Source organism: Sphaerodactylus townsendi, linkage group LG07, assembly GCF_021028975.2.
Source record: "Sphaerodactylus townsendi isolate TG3544 linkage group LG07, MPM_Stown_v2.3, whole genome shotgun sequence".
NCBI lineage: Eukaryota > Metazoa > Chordata > Lepidosauria > Squamata > Sphaerodactylidae > Sphaerodactylus > Sphaerodactylus townsendi.
The window spans coordinates 35,371,183-35,398,169 of record NC_059431.1 but is presented as its reverse complement, the minus strand read 5'-3'; the positions used below and the strand labels follow the sequence as shown (position 1 = coordinate 35,398,169).

Here is a 26,987-nt window from a genome sequence, read left to right as displayed (position 1 = left end):
AAAAAGTCTGGAGTGACATGGTGGTCAGGATAACCCACTGTGTTTGGCTTGGGTCACAAGTTGTATTCTACACTTCCAAAAATAACAGAATAAAATTAGTTTGCTGGGTCTGCGAACTAGGAAAAATTCGTTGTTTTGCTTGCCAGACCCCAGTCTCATAGTGCCAATCTTGTAGTCTTCTCTAGGCTTAATACATCCTGCATTTCCTATGCTTTGCATGGCTTTGAGATCCCCATGTTGATGGCACATACAAGGTTTTACTAAATGGCAGTAACAGCAGCTTTGCAGAGGCAACTTATTTTCTGTTGACCAGAAGACTTCACCAGCACTCTTGTTGCTCAACAGATTGACACAGATGCTAATCATATATGTATGTAGTTTATGACTCATTACTTCACAAGGGTCTCCTGGGAATACTTTTATAACAGTGGTTTAAAGATTCTGTAGCCATCCTGAGTCAGAGGGGTAGACATTCGTTTTCACTGGATATCTCAATAAAAAATTAGGTATGTCACAAATAAGTGGTTATCATTAGTGGTTGATGTAGGATTTTCTCTGTCATCCTGGCTTTCACCTGTTTTATGTGTTGGTGCTGCTTATCAAAGGCACAATATCAATGCTAGTAAGGCAAATCTAATACCTAGATTTGGAAGTTAGCCATTAGGTAGCCCTTCTTGTTTCTATAGGCACCTCTGATGCACACAGCTCTTTTATCTGAACCTGTTTTCATAAAATCCTAAGAAATGGGATGGAGCAATTAACTAAATGTCTGTTCACTTTAGAAGCAAATCGGCAGAACTTACAACTGATTGATAATCAGATAGTAAAGAGAGCTGTTCAAAAGTAATACAGCTTAATGTGGTTTCTTATGGGATAATGTGTCCTCTTTAATATCTGTGTTAGAATGAGCATGATAGCATTCTGCAGTTGAAATGACAGCAAGAGGCAGTTGTTGAAAATCTCAAGCTATGTCCATCCATGACAGCTCTCGTAATTCAGCCTGCAACTGGATGAAGCCTAAGCACAACTTCCAAGGGCTCATACTTCATATTAGTAAGAATACTTGTTTTGCCTACTACTGTTTTACAGGCAGATCAACTACACAGAGTGGCTGTGCTATGGGACCAACAAAATTTAGCTTTGATTCTGGCTGCTACATTACCCTGTACTTCATTGTAGCAGCTGTGTGACTCAAGTATATTTTCTGGGTAATATATTGCTTACTGTCCCTGCTGAAATGAAAATCTGCTGAAATGAAAATCTAGATAGTATCTCCCCCGCCCCCGCCCCCCCAATAGCTTGGATTTAGATAATGTTTCTTCAGCACAACCTTTTTCATAATGTTCTATACTACATGATTTGCTGTGTTGCTCTGGAGAATGTTACCACTGACCAATGGTAACTAAAGACCGAAGTCCTTGAAATGAAAGCCTAGTCTAGGGCATCTTATTCTGTGCATACTTAAAAATGCTGGCATTTCCAACAAAATACTTCTCAGGATTCCTTCATGGTGCTGAATGTCAAAAAGAATGGATAATTTCTGCAACTGTTAGGCACTTGGTTCATATAAATGTGAAGCCAACATGAGTTTTGCAGCATGCTGCCAATGCAGCCAGGTGCCAGAATTCCTGTAGAATCATTTTCTTCTTATTCTGCCATAGTCCTCAGTGACCATCCAAGTGACAGCATAGTGCCTGGTCCTCAGGAAGCTTGTGTCTCCATTACTCAGAGGAGTCTGTTTGCTAAGCCACTTGAAACCAACATGCCTGAGACATTGAAAGTTTTCTTGGATCATTAAAGAAGACAAATAAGGCTTTTCCCCTCTTCAATTTCCTCTTGTACTTTGTCGCTGGAGGTGGCAATTTCAGCTTGGGCAGAGAAAACAGCACAGATGAAGGTCAGCACCGTGCCACCTATAGCAGTGTAGAAGGCCCAGCCCAAGGAACAATCACCGAGTTTATAAGCAGAAGCATACGGTCCACAATAGCTTATTGCCTTCTGGCAACCCCAGCCAGCGGGGTACAAGATCAAGCCTAGGATAAGGAAGAGACCTGCCAAGATGAAGAAACAGTAGTTAGAACAAAAGTGTAATAAGCTTTAGGGAAACTTGTACAAAAAGGAAAACCATATCATGTTCCATAATGAGACATCTCAATGATCAAGAAGGGGCATGACCAGACTGCGCTCTAGAGATCTCTCCCCCCCCCCCCACTCCATTTTTATGTTTATAGTTCTACAGCTGCACTGACATCCTGGATACGGTCAAAGATTTTAGCAGAGGAAAGAATGCTTATCGCTAGAACTCTGAAGGATAAACGCAGCAGAACTTGTCAAGACTTGGAATGTAGGCAGAGATAGGGTTTCAAAAGCTGACTCCAATACTATGGAGATGGGGAAAAAAACAGCCGAATTACTTGTATTCCTGGAATAAGGCTTCCCTCGCCCGCCTGACTTTAAAGTCTTGCACTTAACAAAGTGAAATGCATAACACTGAATTCCACACAAATCTTCACTGTGAGGTGACATTGGAAAATAATTTCATCGTAAGGAAGTGGTTAGCTGGACTCACCTTTAATTGTACTGCATAAAAGTAACCAGAAGTATTAAACTTTAAGGAGGACAATGTGGAAACTGAGATTGTTCAAGACTTTCTATTCCTTGTCTCCATCATCAACCAAAAAGGAGATGGCAACAAAGAAATCAGAAGGTGATTGAGACTGGGAAAAACAGGCATGAAGGAGTTAGAAAAGATTATGAAGTGTAAGGATGTGTCACTGGCAACCATGAACAAGTTAATTCATGACATAATATTCCTTATTACAGGTATAGGTGAAAAGGACAATTAAGATAGCTGACAGGGAAATTATAGATTCCTTTGAAATGTGGGGTGTTTTCCCACTTACCTTCTGCCCCGCGCTACTGTAGCCAAGTAGTGCGGGGTCCCCCAGCACTCCCCACTACAGTGGCGGCGACAACGCAGCCGCCCTGACGCTGCTGCTGTTGCGCCCCCTCAGCACGCGTCATTCCTGGCGCTCTTCAAAACGGCGCCTTTTGATGACCCCCCACAGAGCGCGGGGTCGTGGGAAAGCCCGGGAGTGTGCCAGAAATTACGCCCGCTGAGAGTAGCGCGCGGCATAGGGGGCTATGAGTAAGTGGGGAAACGCTCGTGGTGTTGGAAGAGAGTGTGACAGATACCATAGACTGCCAAAACACACACACAAGTGGGTTGTAGATCAAATCAAGCCTGAACTCTCCCTAAAATGACTAAACTGAGGCTATTGCACTTTGGTCACATTATAAGAAGACAGACTCACTGGAAAAGACAACAAAGCTAGGAAAAGTCAAAGGCAGCCAGAAAAGAGGAAGAACCAATATAGTAAGATGGATTCACTCTATATAGGAAGCCACAGCCCTCAGTTTGCAAGGCCTGAGCAAAGCTGATAATAGTAGGACATTTTGGAAGACACAGATTCATAGGGTCACCACATAAGTCAGAAAAGACATGTTGGCACTTAACTCACAAAAGTAACCACAAAAGTAAAAAGTAGCCACACTGCAACTTGTACCTACTTTCAGCAGGAGATGTGTTACTATTATTTTTTTCTGAACTTTAAAATGTCCACTAAGATTTAAGTCACAGTCACTAGGTGCTTATTTCTCAGTAAATTTTCAGGGTATGAACAGCTGTGAAAAGCTAGTTCCTGTTTCATTCAAAACAATTTAGATTTTACATGTGCAGTACCTTACAGTTTCTTAACTGCTTGGATAGAAAGACCAGCCAGCTGGAGTAAAGAAACCCATAGGATTACAAAATATCAGTTCTGTTAAGTAAAAAGGTAACGTTTCCTTTTCAGTCGTGTCCGACCCTGGGCACCACTGCGAGCAGTGATTTCATAGTTCTGTTACTCTAACTTTAAACAGGTACAGGGAAACCAAAAGTCTCCCTGATTTTTAAAGCAACACATTAACCATTAAACCACAGGCTGCCAAGAAGTATGATCAGTTTCTTTAATGATTATTCTGTGCAAGTACTAGTGTCCTGAATGAAGATATGTCAGTAATTTGTTATTTCAGATCTAGGTGAAACCCGTGTATGATCACTGACTTCTAATCTTTATTTAAAATCACTCGTTATCTTGAACAGATTAAATAAACAATAATCACAATTATACAGAAAACATTAGACTATGTAAATGATTTCTAAATAAAAAGAATACATGTTATCCCTTCTAACTAGTTTGCACGTAAAAAATGGAAAGTAATTTCTAACATCCTTCCCAAGACTTCAAAAAAGACAACTCACTGCCGCCCAGATTTGAGAGACTTGGGAGGATTTAGCAAGTGGCAGTCTTGCATATAATTGTCTGTGAACCACAGCACCAGAATTCCCCACCTTCCCCAGCAAGTTGGCCACCGAGGGAGTTCCTTACCTGGGGCAGTGGGTGGGCAGGAGCAACACTGGGCCCATGGCAAGTGAAGTCAGGCCATGGGGGAAAGGCTTGGGGCAGCAGCAGCTTGAGGCCCAAGCTGCAGGGATCCGACAGGCCTTGGGGAAAAGGTCGCACCGCGGACTAGCGACACAAACAACACAGTGGGGGCAGGGGGCAGCTGGTGGGAAGCTGCAGCCACGGTTGGGGAGAGGGATGCAGGCGGGTCTGCTACACTTCCTTTCCAGGGAACGCTTCCTGAGGCTGCAACAGGCAAAAATGGCCAGGGGGAGAAGACAGCCTTAAAAGGGCCCTTGGGGGCAGAGCCAGGCTGAGGGGGCAGGATGGAGATTGGAAGCCAGGGGGCGGGGAAATGGCAGGATTAGGTTAAAAGGCTACAGGGTCCTGATGGCTGAAGAGGAGATGATGGAAGGCTGAGGCTGTGTTTGAGTCACAGGATGGACCCCGGCGGCCAGGAAGAGGGGATGGTGTGGAGCCTCGGACCCCTGGGTGTGACAATAATTACCTAAGCCTCACATGCCTTCAGTAAACCATGTCATTTGTTTATTTTTTTCTCTGAAAATGTGGTGCTAGAGACCTCTGAGCATTCCAGAAAATAACGGTGGTAAACTCCATTCCATTTGTTCTAGGATTTATTCTGGGTATAAAGCCACTGTTATTCTTTTCAAGCTAGAACGGTGAAAAAAAGCTAATGTTTGCAGATGTACACAGAAAAATCTGAAAGCACATTTTTGGGCCTATAGTATAAAAGCATCCTAAACAATGGTTTAAAGCACAGGTGTCAAACTCCCGGCCCCTCAGATGTTATGGACTACAGACTACAGCATCATGCTGGCAGGGGATGATGGGAACTGTAGCCCATAACATCTGGAGGGCCACAAATTTGACACCCATGGTTTAAAGGTAAAATCTGCAACAGTTCAAAATAAATTCTGAGACAAATTTATCAGATATTTCTCTAACAAAGAGACGCCAATCTAGATTACTAATAACTGCAGTTATCCAACTGGTTGCTGAAATCCATATGTGATGTAAACCGCAATTTTACCTCAGGGATTTCTTTATGTTATTTGTGTATAAACAATGAGAGGATGTGTCTTGTGCTTCTCAGAATAAGAGTATAATTACTGCTTGATCTTGGGTAGACCAGGATAAACCAGGCTTCCATCCTGCTGATCCCTCAGCTGTGACAGACTAAACATCAGAAATTCCTTTGTCAGTGTCTGATATCGCACAATTCAGATTATGTGAAAAACTGTTTCTGCACCTGCCCAGAAAGAAGTTTGACAATTGGAATTTTTGCATTTGTTGCAGCCTCATCCTAGGCATGTTTAGTCATTAGTCAGTTCCACTGAGTTCAGTGAGAGGTTTCTGGGGAATGATTATAGAGTGTAAAGGCAACCATCTTCCCTTGTCACCTGCATCTGATTCTCAGAGATGCACTGTGGTTCCATTTCTGCTATAACAGCGAACAGACACTTATTGTAAGAAAGGTCACTGCTGTTGAAAACCAAGAACTCAAGTAACAAACTAAAATTTATCAACGCACCAAAGACGGGAGTGGAGAGTAGATGTGCCTTGTCTTTGATCAATGCCAGAGCAGCAACAGCTTTGCACTGACATAAAGCAGATCTCCTGGATTGCTGAGAAAAACAATCCCTTTGGAGCATCGTTACCCAGCCGTTTATTTAGATAAGCTGAAGCATGCTATTTAGTTCGGTACAGCTGCTGTTCTGCCACATTAAACAGCAAAGTATGTTGGCAAACCCACTCTTCAATTGCAAACCAAAAACCTTCCCATTTCCCAACAGAACCAAAGAGCATTTGCCTGTTCTGTCAAAAATGTCACTGAACAGAAATTAGTCAAATGTGGTAAATGCAGGAGATGTTCAAGACTGCAGTGTTGTTTAAACAAAGGAAGAAGACAGAAAATAAAAACTGCTAGCAGATCAAGGAGCCTTATCCTATTACTGATTTAAAGTATCGTGGGATTTCAGGGTCCTAAAGGTAAAGGCACAAGCACCGGGTCATTACTGACCCTCGGGAGGTGACATCACATTATGTTTACATTATATTTACAGGGTGGTTTGCCTTCTCCAGTCATCTACAGTTAACCCCCAGCAAGCTGGGTACTCATTTTACTGACTCTGGAAGGATGGAAGACTTCTGTTCTGCTCTCAGCCTATCGAAATGAAATCCTTGACTCTAAAACACTTAACTGGGACAGTATGGGTCAGGGGAAACAAACAGGCAGGCAGCCCTGAATTAATTATGAAGCATAATAAACATATGCTTAGGGCACCAAAGAGGAAATGGGGCACCACAGAAAATGAAAAGGGGATTACCACCACAATTATTTTTTGAGATTTTGCAAGAGCAAGTCAAGCTCTGCAAAATGAGGATGTGAACTTGCAAACATGGGTAGATCTGTATTCACTATTAACTGGCCAAATGAATCTGAAAGATCTGAAGCAGTTGAAAAGGATGTAGATTACAAGCCAGCTCAAACTCGCAAGTGTATAGCAAAGTACCTGATGATGAAGATGCACCAGAAGTAAATCTTAGTGCCAGAGATAAATTTCATACCACCACTTTTCATACAGTTGTTGACAAGTTACTAACACAGATGAGAAGGAGAGGAGAGGTATGCAATAAGAGAGCAGATTTTCTTGTCTAACTGATGTTCCAAATGACCTCCCAAATGATGCAACTTCCTCATCTGCTGAAACTAAAAGGTACTTGAAGTGTTGACAAAAGCTAATTGATGCTTACCCAGGTGACTTAAACGCTACTTTATCTGGAGCTTCAGCAGTTTCACTCATATGTTCACCATAAGTTCAACGCAGAAAAAACTCTGAAAACTATATCCAGCTTTATAACTGGAAGCCCAGGTCACCCGAACAGCTCAGATGGCGTTTTATGATCTGTGGCAGGCACGGCAATTGGTCCCTTATCTCTCCCGTCCTGATCTAGCCACTGTGATGCATGCAACAGTCACCTCCAGATTAGACTACTGTAACTCGCTCTATGCGGGCTTACCTTTAGCCATGATCTGGAAACTGAAACTCCTACAGAATGCGGCAGCCAGGCTTCATATGGGAACATGCTGGTCCTATACTATCTGCACTGGCTGCCGATCGAGTTCCGGGTCCTGTTTAAAGTATTGGTCTTGACCTTCAAAGCCATTCACGGCCTTGGACCTGCATACCTGAGGGAGCACCTCTCCCTATATCGTCCTGTTAGGCCCCTCCATGCTTGGAAGGAGTACCAATGGGTAATCCCTGGCCCTAAAGTAATCAGGCCCCTTTTACAGCCCTGGCTCCAACCTGGTGGAACAGGCTTCCGAGGGAGATCAGGGGCCTGCGGGACCTGCAGAGTTTCCACAGGGCCTGTAAGACTGACCTGTTCTGCCAGGCATTTGGCCAGCCTGGCTAAATACATCGCTGCTGTTCCATCTGTCCTCCCGTGGGTATAAGGGTGGGGAGGGGGGAGGGAAATGGCGCCATCTTACGTTATATGGTTCCTGGTTTTATTTAATGATATTTAGTTGTTTTATGTTGTGTTTTTAAACTATTTTATATTATGTTCACCACTCAAAGCCCTTCGGGGATTGAGCGGTATAAGAAAACTAATAAATAATAAATATTCAGTCATGATGAGCTTTATAAAATAATGGTAGAAAACAAAATTTAATGTGCTTTTCTAAATGTAGAGATTGGCTTGCATATATTTTTAGCATGGATGGTCACAAATTGCACAACTGAATGTTCATTTTCGCACCTGAAGCATATAAAAACTGTCTGTGACAAGACAGACACGATACCTTATCTATGCTTAGCATCGAAGCAGATTTGTTACACCAGATTAATTTTGAGATCTTGATACGACTTTGCAATTTAAAAAGTAGGAAAGGATCTTTTAACGTATAAATAAGTAGACAACAATTATCTTTTTACCCACAAATGTTAAAATGATATGTATCTTTAAGGTTTAAGAAAGTAATGAAGGTTTGTTTATTATTGTAATAATGCTTGATACTTGTATATTTGTGTCCCTGGCCTATCCATGTGCTTTCAGCAAAAGTACATTGTGGCAAAATTCCCCCCCCCCCCCCCGCAAGGTTCAGGAATATGTTTTAACTGAAACATTTGAAATGATAAGTTTTAACGTTTTAATTTGCATTGTTCCTTTATGGCAATTCAAAATATAAATTATTGAAAAATTGTATTTTTCTACCGCCCTGCCCAAGTTAAAAGCAAATAATTGCTTTTTGCTATTAATTGTTAAATAAATGAAATAAAAAACAAGCTATATTGTGAATATAAATTGTGAAACCAGGTCAGACTGGCCTGCAAGCAAATTGAATTATGAATCTTACAAAAGGAAGGACCTGAGCATCAAGGTTAGACTAATAGATTTATACCCCACCTTTCTCTTCTGTAAGGTCACATCTGACTTACGGTAACCCCTAGTGGGTTTTTCTAGCAAGAGACATTCAGAGGTGGTTTGCCACTGTCTGACTTTGCATCACAATCCTGGTATTCCTTGAAAGTCTCCCACCCAAATACTTGACAGGGTCAACCCTGTTTAGCCTTCCAAGATCCGATGAGATCAGGCGAGGGGCCACAGATCTCTAGAACAGGGGTCTGCAGCCTGCGGCTCTCCAGATGTTCATGGACTACAATTCCCATCAGCCCCTGCCAGCATGGCCAATTGGCTGATGGGAATTGTAGTCCATGAACATCTGGCGAGCTGCAGGTTGCAAACCCCTGCTCTAGAGCAACATTGAAGAAAATCCAGCTAAAATTAAATACTACTGAATCCCACTCATTTAAATGGCAGAGCTTTAAGCTTCTGCTAATAATCCCATGGAAATAAGCTGGGGAAGGACTGTTACTCAGTGGCAAAGACTGCTTGGAAGGTCTCAGGTTCAGTCCCTAGCATCTCCAGTTTAACAGGTGATAGTCCTCTGGCTGAGATCCTGGATGGCTCTGCCAGTCTGAGTAGACAATACTGACTTTGATGGGCTGATGGTATAAGGTAGCATCACATATCCATATGTATAACTCTTACAGAATCACATGACATGGTCCCCTCCCACCATTTTTGTAATAATCACTAAGTAGAACTTAAAAGGCTAAGTTAAGGCTTTGATGCATATTTGATAGATGTACTCCTATAAAATTCACTTTTGACACAGAAAAAAGTTCTGGAAAAAATCAGATATACTCTCAGTTTTCTTGATGATTCTGCAACACAAATTGGCAAGAGAGAACAAGGAATGCTGAAGGATCTGAAACTGAAAAGTACAAGAGTTGGCTGGCACATCAGGGGTTTTCCAGGATGGGTTTGGTAACTGGGTTACATTTTTATATATTTATATTGTACACATATATTTCACAATGTACAAATTTATTTTAAGGAACAGTTAAAATCATAAGACAGCTAAAAACGGAAGAGGCTGAGCTATTATTGTTTGTTGTCTAGTTTCTGTTCCTTTTGCAAAACCCCTTATCATAAGGATTGTTGCACACACTACACCAGTAGTTTTCAAACTGTGTTAAAATATGGTAAATAAGAAATTCAGGAATGGTGGACAACTTTGCTGAAATATAGTGAAGACTATCTGTCGGTCTGTTTCTCTCTACAGTAATTTAACATCAAACTGTCGTAGTCAAGATGCAGCTAATTTATGGTAACCCCCAAGTGTTTTCAAGGGAAAATATTAACAGAGGTGATTTGCCATTGCTTGCATCTTTTTAATGCTAATCCTACCTCAACAGAGCCATGTTCCCTTTCATTCTATCTAGTAGTAAACTTCTGCAGTGAACCAACAACGTGATTAATCTTATGATGTCTTTTTCAGACCACTCTTAAAAGATCCTTTAGGATCAGACTCTGATGGCAAAAACATTCCGATTTCAAGAGACTTCCATCAATTGCTTGAATGCATTTATTTGGGAAATACTTATGAATATCTTGCGATCTCTATGACAGACCCCCACACCATCTTAACTTCAATTACCAGTCCTGTCAGATTTTTCCTGCCTTTTTCCCTTTAGGGACTGAGGAGTTTAAGAAATGGTAGTGTTTGGTATAATAAAAGCACTTATCCTCAGTCCTATAACTGACCCAGAATGTGACAGATGCCTGTTGACGTAAACCTTCTAAGGCAAAGCCCTTAATAAGGCACACAAAATAAGTACTGAGGCAGATTTTAAATGTAAACAGAATAAATGATTTAGTAATAGGGAGGAGATGGGGAAAGGATGTAACTTGGAGAGATGGAATGGATGAGGCAAATAAGCAGGAGAAATATATATACACTGGAGCTTGGGACAGAGATTTCAGTATTTAGTTTTTCAAGCACAAACTTGATAATATTTATTCAGTTTCAGTTTTCAGATACAGTTCAGCTTAAATATTATATAGTTGTTTCTTAGACTTTTCTTCTGCAGTCACAGAATCCCTAAAAAACAAGATTTCATAGTAACCTTGTAATTCACTTTTCACAAATTACTGGAGCTGTAATTCAGCACTTACTTAACTGGAAAGATGTCCCATTGGAATCAGAGGGATTTTTGTGTGAGTTAACATGATTAGGTCCACATTGTGGTCCCAATAAAGAAGCAAAGGAAAGTTGAAAAGGCATTTCACAACCTCTGATGCAATTTCCTTTTTATGTGTGACCCTGGGGCATGCTGTTCTATTGACTAATTTTACTCAAGTTTAGTCTCGTCAGTCTAAAGATGAAAAAGACATGCCACTGTCAGGCTGCTGGTCAGTTTTCCTAAAAGGTTAAATTTCGTAAGATGTGCTGACTGGCACTACATTTTACTGTGTACTTGTAAACCTATTTCAGAACTGGCCTTGGGGTAACATTCCAACCCACCATACAAAATATGTCTCCATTATCACTCTAGGGTACAGCCTTACTGTCCAGCTTCCTCGACAATGTGCTAAGAAAAATATGATAGGGATATAGGCTTGGTAGACATGATTATAGTCAAGTCTCAGTTTTAACCTCCTTCTCTGTTACATGAAAAGGGAACACTGAGAGAAAGCTTTCTCACACCAGCATCAATAGCGAAAGGGGACTTGGGAATAAATAATAGCCCCAGAAAAAGCCCAAAGACTGAATGACAGTAAGGTAAAGCAGAAAGAATCACAGCCTATTCTCACCAACTTTTATTTCCTCCTCTATGTTAGTGTTAGCGCTTATGCCACCTATTTCCTAAAGGCCTTTTTGGTGTACTATTATTAATCAACTGGAGAAATGATGCATGCTGAACAGCATAGCCTGGAGCCTCTGCAATCTCAACAGGCAAGAGTCTTAGGAAATTCTGTATTGCCCTTTTCTCCCCTGGACAGCAAGGATAATTGGTTGTGTAAACAGCCACAATCAAGTTAGAATATTTAAAAGATTTATTGCCTGCACTACTGGGGATTAGTTTTGTTTGCTTTCACGTCTGCTCATACAAGCAAGAGAAGGAAGTGGCAGAACACTGAGGTGGTAGAATAGACTGTGCCAGTCTGTTGATGGAGGAACATATTTGGCAATATCTCCTGATTTTAAAACTCTCTTGAAAATAGACAATCAGCTTGTAGAGGGTGGAATGGCCTTGTGGTGCTAGCTTTTATGGAGCATTTTATGCAAAGGGATATTCAAAATTCGACTCGTCTATCTGTTGCCAGAAATGGTGCAGTCTATTCTGCCACCTAAGGGCTTTGTCAAATTATTCTATTCCATATATGAACCAGGCCTTGCTAATGGCTCATATTTTTATTTTATTTTATTTTATTGAACTTATAGGCCGCCTTATCCCCGGAGGGCTCAAGGCGGCTCACAACATGGCTGCTACATCAAACAGCAGATCAACAGCATAAAATACTAAAATCATTAAAACCTAAGCAGCAGTTTACAACGAGAAAACTGTAAGTTAACAACCCGATTTATAAAATTGTTTAAGACAGGCGCCCCGTCAAAGGCCAAAAAAGAAAAAAGGAGGGGAGGAGGTAGACAGGGCCTGCGATGGAATTTATAAGTAAAGCAGGCCCAGCTATAATAGGATGGAACGGCAGCCTCAATTTCGGTTTCAATTTCAGTGTCGGTAGGGGGCAGTAGATCCATGGCTGGCCTCCCCAAAAGCCCGGTGGAAGAGCTCCTACGGAACTCGTTAAGGTCCCGCAGGGCCCGCACAGCCGGAGGTAAAGCATTCCACCAGGCAGGGGCCAGAGCCGTAAAGGCTCTGGCCCGGGTTGAGGCCAGCCCATCAGCCATGCTGGCAGCCAAAGAGCGGGGAGAGCAAGGCCCCCTGAGGAACCCCACAATTAAGTGGGGCTCTGTGGGAGGCCTCATCCCCGCACCATACCTGCTGGCCCCGACCCTGGAGAAACGAGGCAATCCATTGAAGGACAGTGCCTCGTATTCCAGAGGCAGCCAGGCGGTGGATCAAAAGGTCGTGATCGACCACATCAAACGCTGCTGTAAGATCGAGCAACACCAGCAGCGCCGATCCGCCTCGGTCTAGCTGCATGCGGAGCATATCTGTGATGGCGATGAGAACGGTCTCCGTCCCATGCCCAGCACGGAAGCCGGACTGGAAGGGATCGAGCGCCGATGTGTCCTCCAGAAAGCCCTGAAGCTGCTCCAACACCACTCTCTCAATTACCTTCCCGAGGAACGACAGGTTCGAAACGGGACGGTAATTGGCCAGATCTCCAGGATCTAAAGATGGTCTTTTTAAGAGTGGGCGGACCACTGCCTCCTTCAACCCACCCGGAAATACTCCTTGCTCAAGGGAGCAGTTAGCTATATTCAACAGGTGGGGTCGTAACTCCTCCCGGCAAGCTTTGATCAGCCAGGAGGGGCACGGATCCAGAGGACAGGTAGTAGGTCTAACAGCAGCCAGGGCCCTGTCAACATCGGACTCACAGAGTAGGGAAAACCGGTCCAAACTAGGACCTGAAGCCGGCGAGGGAGCCTCGAGTTCCGTTACTGTATCAAATGTGGCCGGAAGGTCCCGGCGGAGGGACGCGACTTTATCTACAAAAAAGCTCTGAAATGCCTCACAGCCAATCGCCAATTGAGAATTTGTAGACCCCTCCACCAAAGAGGTGAGGGATCGGACAATCCGAAAAAGTTGTGCTGGGCGGGAGCTAGCAGATGCGAGGGAGGACGAGAAATGAGCATTCTTCGCCCTCCGTGTCGCCAACTCATAGGCCTTCATAAACGTCCTATAAGTTGTTCGCGTCCCTTCGTCACGGAGCTTCCTCCACACTCGCTCTAGCCGTCTGAGTTTCCGCTTCATTTGGCGCAGCTCCTCGGTATACCAAGGGGCCTGCCGTAAGCGGGGACGCAGAGGGCGCTTGGGAGCAATCTCCTCGATGGCATCAGAGAGCCTGGAATTCCAGTCTGTCACCTGCTCATCGAGGGTGCCAGGGGGCTCAGGGTCCCGCAGAGCATTCAGGAACCCATCTGGTTCCATAAGTCTCCGCGGGCGGACATAAATAAGTCCGTCGCCTAGACAGGGTTGGCGCGGCAAATCCACCCGGACCTCCAGGGCAAAATGGTCGGACCATGGCACTCTGCTAACAGAGGATACGACCATATTCACTCCTGCCCCAAAAACCAGGTCTAAAGTGTGACCGGCCTCATGAGTGGCGCCAGTATGTAATAGGGAGAGTCCCAGCGTCGCCATGGATGACACCAGGTCCACTGCCGCTGAGCATGAGGCGGTGTCCACATGGACGTTGAAATCCCCCAAGACAATAAGTCGGGGGAATCGCAACGTCCACTCGGCCACCGCCTCCAGCAGCCGTGGCAGGCCGTCACCGGGTGCGCTAGGCGACCGGTACACCAGGAGAACGGCCAACCTCTCCCCTGACAGCCACTCCAGTCCGGCACACTCGAACCCGGAAATTTGAGGGGCAGGGACTGCCCTGAAGGCGATAGACTCCCGGATGAACATCGCCACACCTCCCCCCCGGCCCTGTGTTCGAGGCTGGTGGACACAAGCGAAACCTGGGGGCGAGACTTCATTCAAGGCGACCGTTTCGCCTTCCCGCACCCAGGTCTCAGTGATGCAGGCCAGGTCCATTGACTGCACCCCGAGGAAGTCTCGGAGTGTCGTTGTTTTATTATTAATGGACCTGGCATTAATCAACACCAGGCTCGAAGTAGGGTATACCTGAGCCCCACTGCCCACATGCCTCGGGATAGGCCGGAGGCCAGAAGGGGGTCGAGCATAAATACATCTCCCCCCCTTCTCTCATATGGCCCCCTCCTACCGACATATCTACCCCGTCCCCAGACCACTGGGATCCCCTGGTTCCCATGTTCTGCCCCCTCACTGCCACCTCCCATAGTTAGGCCTAGTATATACTAACAGTAGCCTTGCAATAACACCTACTCTAATAGCCTAGTCTATACACATACATATACTGGTTGCCGACAGCATTCAACACCTTTGTTTTCTGCTTCTAGACAACCACTAGTCTAAATAAATATAGTTAGGCTAACTAATAAATAGACTAAAAAACTAAGAAGCTAAGAAGCTAAGAAACTAAGAAAGTGCTGGTGCTTCAAGTAATAAGGTGGAGAGATGAATGAAGGCCGGATCACTCGCTGACTGTGATGACATTCAAGTCCAAAGCTGTCAATCACTTGATCATTTATGTGTCTCCAGAGCCGCAAGGTCATTAGTGGACAAAAGAGTCCAGGTCCATTTCCAAGTCTATAAAAATCCTGATGGATATGACTCTTGACGTTCCGCATCTGCACCCAATGGCCAGGTGACGCCAGATGGCTAGATAATGGGCCACAGGGCAGGATGGTTAGATGGTGGGCCACAGGGCAGAAAGAAGACCCCTGTCACCGGCCTCTCCCTGTGATTTGCAAGCAAGTGGAGACCAGGAGGCTGCTGCCACCAGCCTCCTCCGATAGATCGTTGGGTTAGTGGTCTCTCACACCACACTCCACTCACAGCACTACAGGAGGTCTCTGCCACCGACCTCCTCCGAAGACATTCCAGTTACGAATGAGCGTTCTCCGGTCGTCATATTCTCCTTTTCCTCTATATGGTATTTTCCTGTGCTATAAATGTGCAGCAGGCAAGTACATAATGAGCTGTACTACTGGAAAGCAGCCACCTAAGCACAAGAACCGCAACATTCAGCATGATGCTTGAGATTGTGTCAGGATTTCCACTATAAAACACACAAAGGAGGTCTCCTGGAAATACAGAAGGCAGGTTAAACGGTTTAGGCAGAAACTTAGCACAAACAGTGCTTAAAATAGGATTTGAAATATGAACGCAGTTTTCATCATAAGCATGGAAACCAATTTTGTGAATGTGATGGAGCTTTCCAGAGTTCCCCAGCAGGGAAAAAGAAGCCATGGCTATAAGGAGTTTGAAGTCTAAAAAAGACAACAGTTGAAAGAAGGATGAGAATAGCAAGGGAAGAATGAGGACAAATGCTATGCAAATTACTTTAGCAGCACAATCCTATGCAATTATTCCAGTCTAAGCCCACTGAAACAAATGGGCTTAGACTGGAGTAACTCTTCTTAGCATTGTACTGAAAACCTGGTTCAAGTTGAAGATGGCGATCAAATGCACAATCCCAAACTGAACTATACTCTTCTTGGCCTATTGATTTCAACTGACTTCGAATGAGGAGACGCCTCTTCAGCCTGCACTGTAGGTCAAAGGGCAAATACAGAGCATTACTGAGAGGAGGGCTTTGAAGCCACATAGGAGGCATTGAGGTATGGTACAGGAAGGCCAGAGTGAAAGAGGATGTGGTAGTTAGGTTGGAAGCATATAACCTAAGGGAATATGTTCGTTGTTACAGTGGCTATACAGGGAGAAACAACACAACTTGATAACAGATTATATAGAGAGAGCAAAAGAGAGAGGTAGGTCAAGGATAAAATCAAGTTATATTTATGGTCAACCAATTGGCCTTGGTTGTAAGTAGTCCAGATTCCCAGGCCAAAGGAGGAGGCTAGGGAAGAAAGCAGAGGCATATTGGGGGGGGGGGGGGAAAATGGTTCCCTGGGACAACACCTGCTCTGGGCATGCACCCCGCCTGCCCCTGTGCCCCCCACATTCAGGGATGGGACTTGGGGTGGCCCAGAGGGGTACTGCAGTGGCAGGCCGGATCCTGGGCCAGCCTGCTGCCACGGCACCCGTCCGACATGCCCCCTGCCTCCCTGCAGACCGCCTCCTGCCCTTCCCAGAACCTGGGGAGGGCAGAAGCTGGTCTATAGGGAGGCAGGGTGCCACCGCGGGTGACCCAGGAGCCAGCCTGCCGTCGCAGTGCCCATCTGAGCCACCCCCGCCCCCGAGGGCCTAGGGAGGAAGGAAGCGACTCTGACGGGCGCCTCAGCAGCACGCAAGCTCCTGGCAGCAGGCTGGCTCTGTCTTTAGGTGCCTCCCTCGAGCCAACCCAGATTTTCCAAGCTGAGTCAGTACAGTGGAGGAGAGGGGCGGTTTTGTGCCTCCCGCCGTTGTGCCCATGGAAGGAAGGCAGGAGGCCGCTGGAGCAGTGAGCTTATCCAAGTGAATTAAGTGAATGAAGGCGCAACGGAATCAAAGAAAGAAGGCTATCGAAGTCTTGACTGAAGTTGAAAGGGGGCGAGGGAACAATGTTCTATAGTAAGATGGAGAAGCAAGGAGGCAGTAAAGACACATGGGATTAATTTCAGTGTGAGAAAGAAAGAAACATTCTGAAGAAGGATCTATGCACAGTTCACATGGTGGCCTGGCACAGAAGCAGGATTCAAAAAGACACAAGTAAAATTCAACTATACTTAAATCCCACCAGTTAAATCTCATCAGTCTTACAAACTGTGGTGACCTGTTCTCTTTCAAAGGTTAAGAACAGATAACATTTGAAAAGCTAGGATGGGAGCATAAAATAAACATGGCATAAAGAGAGAGAATGCTGAACAGGCACACATTTCACAAGAAACAAAAAAATTGGAAGATGTAATCAAGGATCTCCCATATGACGTATGATTTCTCTGTCATTGAAGCACTGGGAAGAAGTCTTTGAGACACAGTTGTAAAGACAATGCTAGCACAAAGATGTCAGATTTCCCCCAGCAAGTCTTTCACAGAATGCAAACCCCCCACCCCCCACCCCAAGATTAATTTTCTTAAATGGGCATTTATGGTGGTGGAAAGTGTTGTGAAGTCACAGCTGATTTATAGTTCTCAAGTCAAAAAACATTGAGTTAGTTTCCCTTTGCTTTCCTCTGCGTAGCAACCCTGGACTTCCTTAGCACTCTCCCATCCAAGTACTAATCAAGGCTGCCTCTGGCAGAGGCGTAGCAAGGGGGGGAAGCGCCTGGTGCACTGGTGCGTCCTCCAGCCCTGCCCTGCCCCTGGAACGCCCCCCTCACCACACCCCCACAGGGGCATGTGCCCAGTGCGTCGTGCCCCCCCCGTCCCCTTGGAGCTACGCCTCTGGCCTCTGTTAATACTGAGATCTGATTAATCGGACTAGCCTGCCCATCAAGGTCAGGGCTTATAGTGTACTTCAAACATGAAATGATGGCTTGGATCCAATGATGTTCAGGTGGACACACCAAACAGATTCAACACAGTTCCGCTCGTGCAAGATGTTGTGAAACACCTTGGTGTTTTTCTCCCTTTATATATGACAACCCAGAACAAACTGGCTGCACAATACTTTGTGCAAATGGAAATACACTGGGAATTTAGTCAGTTTGACTTAGTACTACCATGGTCATCTTCTTGCATTTTAGCTTATACAAAAGATCTATTGCAAGCAAAAAAATTATGCAGGATACAGCCCAACAACAGGAGGCACCAAAGACTATTATGATATGAACAGTTGGGTGGCTGATATTTGATGGTTGAAAATATGCTATTATCTAGCCACTTTGAGTTAATTCCCCGTTCATATTTGAAGAACAAAATTGCTCACAGCCAGGACTTCCAAGTGATTCACAGCCTTCTTAAAAATCCCAGTGATGTTCAAACAACAGCTTGTCCAGTTTCTTTTCTTTCTTAAAAAGCAATTACTGCTTCACTGTTCTCCAGACTCTTTGAAGATGACTTGCTCTTTTCTGAATAGTCTAGTTTCTAAATGTTTATAGAACACTTCTTCCCCATAAAGGATGAGTAAACTGTAGAGGACAGCAAAAACTAGATTTCAAGATGAATTTCTGAGCCAGAAGGCAGATTATCTAGGATTGTTCTGATTATTATCTGCAGAAGGATTAAACTCTTTGGCCAACATTGCGAGCTGCCCTTAAGTGATCTGTTAGTCCTATGAACTCCTGCTTGGATATAGATTCAAAAGAAGAGATGCAGCAACCTTATGTAATACCCAGGTCGCAACCTAAGAAACTGTAGGGAAATGTAAACAACTGGTACAGGTTTTTTTTCTTCTCCATGACAAATTTCAGGAACCGATTAACATACACACACAAAAGAATCAAGATTATAAATATATAAAGAAGGCATTTCTTCTTCAGTTACAAACAAAAATGAAAGATGATCAAATCTGACAAAAGAGTACTATGTTTCAAACACTCATTATAAAAAGCACTCATTTGCAATTGATGGAAATGGTATCAAAAAGCAAATTTTGTCAGCAAACTTGGGGACTTCAGACTAACTTTGAAACAGTATTTTTATACTTCTGTCTGCTTACAGTCACACTGACAAACTGCATGAACAATCTGCCCAAATGATTTGCAAAATCAGAAACCGAACATGTGCATCATGTTATCAGCAGAACATCGGCAACAATCCAGATGTAGTCATCTTACCTTACAGACGGTCAATAAACCCACAAAAGCGTCATTTCAAGCTTATTAATTTTCTAGCCATAACATTTCTAGCTTGGTACAGAGCTAAATTGTTGAAATTCTAGTTACTTAGGTACTTTTGGGTGTGTTGTTTTGGCCATCAAGTTGTAGTCAACTCATAACAATCCCACAGAATTTTCAAGGCAAGAGACAGAGGTAGTTTGTCATTGCCAATCTCTGTGTAGCAATCCTTGATGGTCTACCATCCAAGTACTAACCAGATCATTGAGGTCAAGGCACATAGGTACACCAGTGGCAGGATAACTTCAGAACAACTATGCTTTAAAAAGCTGATTAGGTATAGTCATCTTTTAGATGCATCAATGTCATCTAATTTTTCTCTTAAATACTGAGAATTTTTAAGATGAGAAAAAAGATAGGACAGAGAAGGAAAGAAGCAAAGGGAAGAGAGAGCCAGAAAGCAACCCCTTCAAAAAAAAACCCCAGATCCCCCTAGAAGTGGATTCTACACTTTCCCAGCCAGATTTCTATGTCTTTCAACTGTGTTGTTAGGGACAGTGTATGTTTCCTTCATCTATTTAGCACAGGTGGCTGTGCCCCCCCCCCCCCGCTTGTGTGCTTACTGATCATACACCAGGGAAAACCAATAGAGCAGGAATCCCGTTGGGCATCTTTAGAGTTCTGATAGAGCATGGTGGGTACAGCAACAAAATGGCTGCCACAATAGGCCACAGAAGACAGAGTGAGCCATAAAATGGCTGCTGCAACTTATCTTCAGTCAAACAATTAAATTCTTTGTGCTGTGATAGCAGCTGCTGTGAAAGCAACATTAAAAAAAAATCTGCTCAGTTAATCAAATCTCCAATAGTCAATCAAACACCTTGCTGGGCAAAATCCCCACATGGCCCTGCCCTGGAGATGTATCAGCAGGTGCCATGGTGCCCATGGGCACCATACTGGGAACCGCTGCAACAGAGTAATGCCCAGTTTTTGCATAGTTTTTCCTTCAGTGTTCCTCTGTCCATGACCTTAAATGATCATGGAGCTTGTGTCCTTCCTTTCCCACTGATGGATGTGGAACAGCAGCAAATTCTTTTTTATTAGGGAAGACTCAAACCATTTGTCTCTTGGGTTGGAGGTAGAGATGAAGTTCTAAGAAAAACACATGTTGAGTTAATTTACAGCTCCTTTGAGTATTGAAAAAAGGGGTTTTTTGGAGAGTAGTACAAAGGGGGAATGTCATTGGCTGGGAAAACAATGTCTTCCAGAACCCCAGGAAGTTGTAGGTGGGGAGAAAAAGATATCCCTGGGCAGTTATTCTCTGCCTTCTTCAAATAATGCTATTAAGAAAACTCATCAAAGACGAACAGAACTTGTTTCTTGTCCAACATAACCCACTTTTCAGCCAGGGTGGTCCACCCAGACTTTCATAGAACCAAGAGGATTCCAGCTCTTTGTTGGGAAGGATTTTTCCCACCAGTCTTCACAACTGCTCAGTCAACTTTCACTGGATGACTTATGCAAGAGTTTGTCAATTACAAATTGATAGCTCTCCACTCCCATTACTGTGGAATCACAGGGTCTCTGGATTTTCAGGGGAAATTCATGAAATAGGCATATTGGTCCATCTAAAGATCACCCCTTCTCATTTGCTACATTTTGTGAAATTGTCCTTAGTAGTGAACCATCTCAGACAATGAACTATGTAATTATCTGTTGCAATTAATTTTCCACCTGCAGTATATACAACCTAACATATAAAACTGGACGGAAGGGTTTGTTTAAAGGCAAAACCAAAGATTTTAGTATTATTTGTTAATTTTATTTTATGTATCTCTCCCCTTTTTCCTCAACAGGGACTCAAAGTTACTTGCATCATTCTCCATTTTGTCCACACAGCAACCTTGTGAGGTAGGCTAGGTTGTGTGCATGTGCGAGTGTGCATGTATGAAGGTGTCACTGGCACAAGTTTACCCAGGAAGCTTCCACGGCAGAGTAGATTATCTTTTCCTGTTCACTTACTATGGACCTGCCCAGTAATGCAGTTGTGTCTTGATGAGAAATACCTGGAAGATGATATTCACTATGGTGCACCACGTCACAGTACCTCACCTCAAAAACATTGTCCAAAGCACAAGGGAGGAAGAGCTTCTCCCACCAATGAATTGGCTTTCTAGCCAGCTGATGGCTTGCCTAATCTAACCAGACAAATGGAATTACACCATCAGCAACCATCACAGGTAAATGCAGCAACAATGAAGAAGGGGGGAGGGGGAGGGAGAAGGAACAAATTAGAGGAGGAAGAGAAGGAGAAAGAAGAAGTAATGAAAACAGCAATTAATGAAAACAATTTGTTTTAAAAATGCATCTCTCCACTATTTTTCCCTGCCTATAAAAACCAAAACAATTCTGTAGCAAGTTAAAACATTACCCTGTGTGTTTTTGAAGCAGATTTTTTTTGCTTACCAGCTTTATAAGAAATTTAGATAAATTCAGTCTTCTGGGCCTGTTAGTACTATGTTGATCTTTGGTGACCTGCCTATTACTGGGCCCACAGTTCTCATTAAATTCAGAATGTACTCCAGGACCCACCTGAAAGTTCCCATATCAATCAAAAGCTCCCTTCAGGTCTTTCCTCTTTGTGGCAAATGATGTCACCTGTTTTGGTGATTCTGTGGCACAGTCTGTTTCAGAAGGTATAAGTTTGTTTCTCTCTTTCAGACTGGGAAATTATGCAAAGCCCACCTTTTTTCTAGTTGGAAGAATAAGTCAAACTGGTCCAAGTCTAGATTTTATACTGCTGTTTTATCAGGTGGTTTTCTAATATAGATTTGGGGCAGCATGTTGCTTTTTTATTATGTATTTAAGGGTAATCATCACCAGAAAATGTAGAGAGGCAGGCCCCAAATATTTTTAAATTAATGCTAATTAATTCTATAGATCTTACCATTCTGCAGCAATGGTTATAAGATCCAGTGAGTGTTTAGAGTGATGGCCCGATGGGTGATGGTAAATATTTTTGATACTTGTATTTTCCCCAGACTTCCTTATGAAAGTACTAGGCATCTACAAACTTTTGTTTACTAGAAGTTTCTGTTAGTACATACACAACCAAAAATGCTGTAATCTTTGAACAGTAATGTACTATTTTCTTAAAGTTGTTTTCTTATCTTTTTTTTTACAGAACCCTTTGTCAGGTTCCACTCTGAAATTTAAATCTGATTAACCCTGTAACATTTTGAAGAAGGAGACTCTGAAGATAATTTGTTCATCTAAATTTAACTCCTTTAGCTGCCGAAAACAGAGATACATTTTCCTTCAAATGAATCTGAACAACTTTGTTATGGTAATTAAAGTGAACAGAGAATCTGATCATATTCTGCTCTCCAACAGTTATTGAAAATTTCTGGTAGCTGCAAAAGGCACCACATACTTGGATAAATACAAATAGTATTGTCTTCAGTACAATGTAAAATTATTAAAGCAATGAGAGGAAGAGACGGTATGTTTAGCACTAAGAGCTTGTGCTATCTTTTCCAAACAGAAACACAATAGGAAATTGGTCAGACAAATGTCAACCGATATTGTATTTTATGAAACACAAAGTCACAACTTGAACTTATCAAATGTAGCCTGCTGGAGACCAACAGTGCCATCCTAAGAAGTGTTACCCCCTTCTAAGCTCAGGATAGTACTGTAAACTACTGACAGGTCTAACTTTCAAAAGAGAACATGAGGACAATCTAGAAAGGAAAACCTTGAAAAGAATGTTTTTTTGTTCACATAATGCTTACTTAGACTATCAAAGTTGTCTCAGTTTTGTGCTCCATTACACCTACCTGCAATTCCTTGTAGCAGCCCACAGACATTAAAAATACTTTTCTTCATAATACTCTGTACACACATAGTGAAGACAGATACTAATGCAACAGCACAGAGTATCAAGATCCCCAGGGCTAGGAAAATAGCAGTAGCCTGCCAGAAGCCACTGGCAATCTCGCTGAAGTTCTCCGCATAGGGGCCACACTGTGTGTCTCGCCTGGAATATGACACATGCTGGATTCTGGTACAACGTTCATAGATCCCCAAAGTTGGACGATATGGCTCCAGTGATCCTCCTGTCCCATTGTCTATGTTGTGAGAGCTGCCAAATTTTGCCTTGCCAATCAACCAATCCGCACTCATGAAGGCTATGAGCTCTGCAAAAGCCACAACAATACTCAGGAGTGTCCACAGCATTGAGCGGCAAGTGACAATGACATGACACATATTGCTGTCCAGTGCTTGTGCCCAGTGCAGCTCACAGCCTGAAATCCAGAGTAAAAAGGAAGCGTAAAAAAAAAAAGATGTAAAGGTTCTTTGAAAAAGCTTGAATCAGCTCAACTCTTCATCTGCAGAAAACAGGTCGGTGTGCTCTCAACAGAAGAAAGCCAGGCAACGTTTCCTAGTTATTTGTTCTCCAAACATACTCTTCCTTTTTCTCTTCTTTGGTTGCTGAGCGCTGAAGTTTGCATGACTATGTTAATATTCATACTGGCACATGACGTTACAATACTTTGTGGGAGGCTACTGAGGACAGCCTTCTGATTTGACATCACATACCTAAGAGAGAGAAAAGAAAAAGGGTAAGGAGGAATGTTACAGGGAAAGGGGGGAAAGTAATTCTCCTCCCACAGTTTCTGAGAACCATCCAAGGTTTTTTTTTTCTCAAACCGGGATCTAAATCAACATCTAATAGTTCTAACATGAGCTTGTCAGATGCCGTCGGCTGGAGACTTTCCAGGACTATAACCCTCAGCAGGGTTCTTAGTCCCCTGCAGTGCTGCACTTCCAGTAATCAGTTCTACAACGCCCAACTTAGTGCTTGTTTGTCAAAACCTTTACAAGTTTCACAGAAACTCTTAACCACACCCATTCATTCAAACTCTTGCTTGAAAAATTGCATGCTGGCAGCCGTAATATAAATGTTAAAATGTGCCGCATAAAAACAGCAGCTTTGAAGAGCAAGGCAAAACATAACTAGAACATCATGATGTGTCTTTAACAAAGTAGCACATGACACCTTATTTTAGCCGTCTATAATTATGTACAGGTATGGGAGAATTCATTGTACTGATACTTTTTTAAAAAATTGCCTGATCCACGTGAACAAGTCAGAATTTTTTTCCCAGGCACATGATATGTTTCTTCTGCTGAAACTTCACAAATCACTTCCGGTAATCTGCCTAGGAACCACTTCTTTGAGGAAGAAAGGCTATCAGATGTTAGATGTGTGGTAGCGGCTGCCTAAAATGATACCAAGCAGAAGCCGTTCCATATAACAAATTATTAGTGCTCAGTGGCTTACCACAGATCCCATGATTTCCTCCACTTTGAAGACGAGAACAAAAGAATAAGCCCCCATTAATTTTATTCTGGATGATGGGTTTTAGTAACTTTTTGTTGAGGGATGTTTTCTTAATTTAAAAAGGCAATAAAATGCCCCAACCTCTAGCTGCACTCAAAAGGAGTAAGGACATATCTAGTTCAGTTCACAACTTGACTTCTGGCAGGAATTAAAAGGCAAACGGCGATCCTGTCAGGCAGAGTGATGGGCATGTGGTGCAGACACACCCTCTGTAAATAATATACGCTGAAAGATATCGCATTGGTTTGCCAAAACAGCGAATCCTCTCAGCACGACCAACTTCAATAATAAACCGGAAGGAAGGAACTGTAATGATAGTTTCTGTTGATGTTGCCCATGCTATAAAAGAGGTGAAAAGTTTAATGGGAATGCTTGCTTAGGAAGCAGCCAAGTTAATACTTTTTAAAATGCAGTTTGTTAGATCAGAACACAAACATGTATGATGCTACATATCTTCATTTTGAGGGAGAAGCTGAATGAACAGCTACTGATTTACAGTTTTTTTCAAAGCAATGGAATTGTTCACAGATACACAGGAGAGAGCAAAGTGTGTATTTATTTTACAAGGTGTGGAGCTTTATCTGAATGTTGAAAGGAAAAGTAGTCAAAGCATGAATCATCAACATCTACCAAGTGAAGTCAGTGTCAGTAAGGAATGTAGCTGGAAAAAGAGCTAGATATAAATGCCAGTACAAGATCCAGCTTACTCCTAGGTTTCAGAAGTCAAAGTTTTGGGATATGTCAGCTTCGGTCTACAGAGGGCAAAAGGATAGGGCATGGAAGATGTACACATTTCAAAAGATCCCAGAGACTGGGTACACAATGCTGCTGGCACCTGAACCCAATGCTTAGGAACAGTGTGTATGTAGAACTCCCTCCCATCCCTCTTGTACCACAACCATGTTAAGGCACATTCCTATAAAACAGACCGCGAAAAGGAATGGTAGAGCTATCACACCTTCTGGCAAAAGGATCCAGTGTCCCAAGCTCAGCCCAAGCCTTGAGTGCAGATAATAACTTTTCAGACTTTGCAAAAAGACTCCAGCTGTTCAGCTGCAGTCTCAAAGGTCAGGATATAGCTGAGGAGGCCAAGCTGAGATATGGGAAGCTGAGATGATACACTACAATGAGGTACAACACTCATCAGGAATGGATGTATTATTAGGTTTTGTCCTGGGGCACTCTTAGGAGTGCATTTTAAAAAAATTAAAGTAACCTGTTTTTACTTCTGTGAAACACAGACACATATTTCCTTCATGTGCAAGCTCTATAGCAATTTAAGAGCTTCTCTCAGAACTCCCCTTCTTGTCTCTTCTCCCAGCCGTTTGGAGGACAATCATTTAATCTTCTGTCCGGAAATTAAAATTACATCTCTCTAGCAGTTGCCAAATACATCTCAGCTGCACTAAAAAAACTAAGCTACTGCCATTAGCTCAGTGCCTAGTTTCATATCCACTGACTTTGTGTAGATTTAATTTGTAATTTTAATTTGTGATTTTAAAATATGTAGTCAATATTTACTTTTTCCTAAAGTGCTGAATGTTTTTTTCCGCATGTATTTCAATAATTTTTCTTATGTATTTCAATAATTACAGCTGTTTAGACTTTGCAAAAATATTTATTAATGTTATTATTGACTTATAATATTGTTATTATTGACTTACTATTGTTATATTGTTTTATCTAAAAGCCTGAATCTATGTACAAATGAATAAATGAAACGAATGCTTTGTGCCAGAACATCATACATTTTCTACATTATTCATTATATGAACATTTTAGTTCACTTCAGCATCTGCTCACATTTCTGTGAACCAGAGGTGTAGCAGGACAAAATGGCATCCGGGGCAAAATGGCAACCCCATTCCCCCCCTGTGGTAGCTATGCCCCCCGTACCCCACTTAAATGAGCCAACAGTGGTCCTGGGCAACCTGGTAGGGCCTGGCAAGGGCTGAGGGGTGCCCAGCTGCGGCATCCACCAGGCTTTGTGGGGAAGGGCAGGACCGGGGGGTGCCTGGCTGTGGTCTCCACCAGGCCCAGCCGAGGGGGGAAGGGGGAGGAGTGTAGGGGTGATCTTTTGCCCCCACATGACTAAATGGGGGCCCACCTGGGGCATTTGTCCCCACCCTATGTCACTGCTGTAAACAGTTTATGGGATAAAAGGATGTGAATTCATTTTCTCTGAAAAATTCTACATCTTCTAAAGAAAATCCATATTGGAGAATTCAACTGCATTACATAAATATTAGGACAGTTACCTTAATATCTAGATAAATAATAGGATACATTAGCTGGATTATATTTATGAGACAATGTTTTCAAC

General features: G+C 43.0%; 1 protein-coding gene across 1 annotated transcript in view; it reads right to left on the bottom strand.

Moving 5' to 3' along the window:
* LHFPL2 (LHFPL tetraspan subfamily member 2) overlaps positions 1–26,987 on the bottom strand; it is a 125,237-nt gene continuing 98,250 nt past the window's right edge. Inside the window, exons 3-4 of the mRNA XM_048504183.1 lie at positions 23,097–23,859; positions 1–2,051 (exon numbers count right to left, since the gene is read on the bottom strand). Of these exons, the coding sequence (XP_048360140.1) occupies positions 1,795–2,051; positions 23,097–23,526 (687 nt within the window). The 5' untranslated portion in view covers positions 23,527–23,859 and the 3' untranslated portion in view covers positions 1–1,794. The remainder of the gene's footprint in view (positions 2,052–23,096; positions 23,860–26,987) is intronic.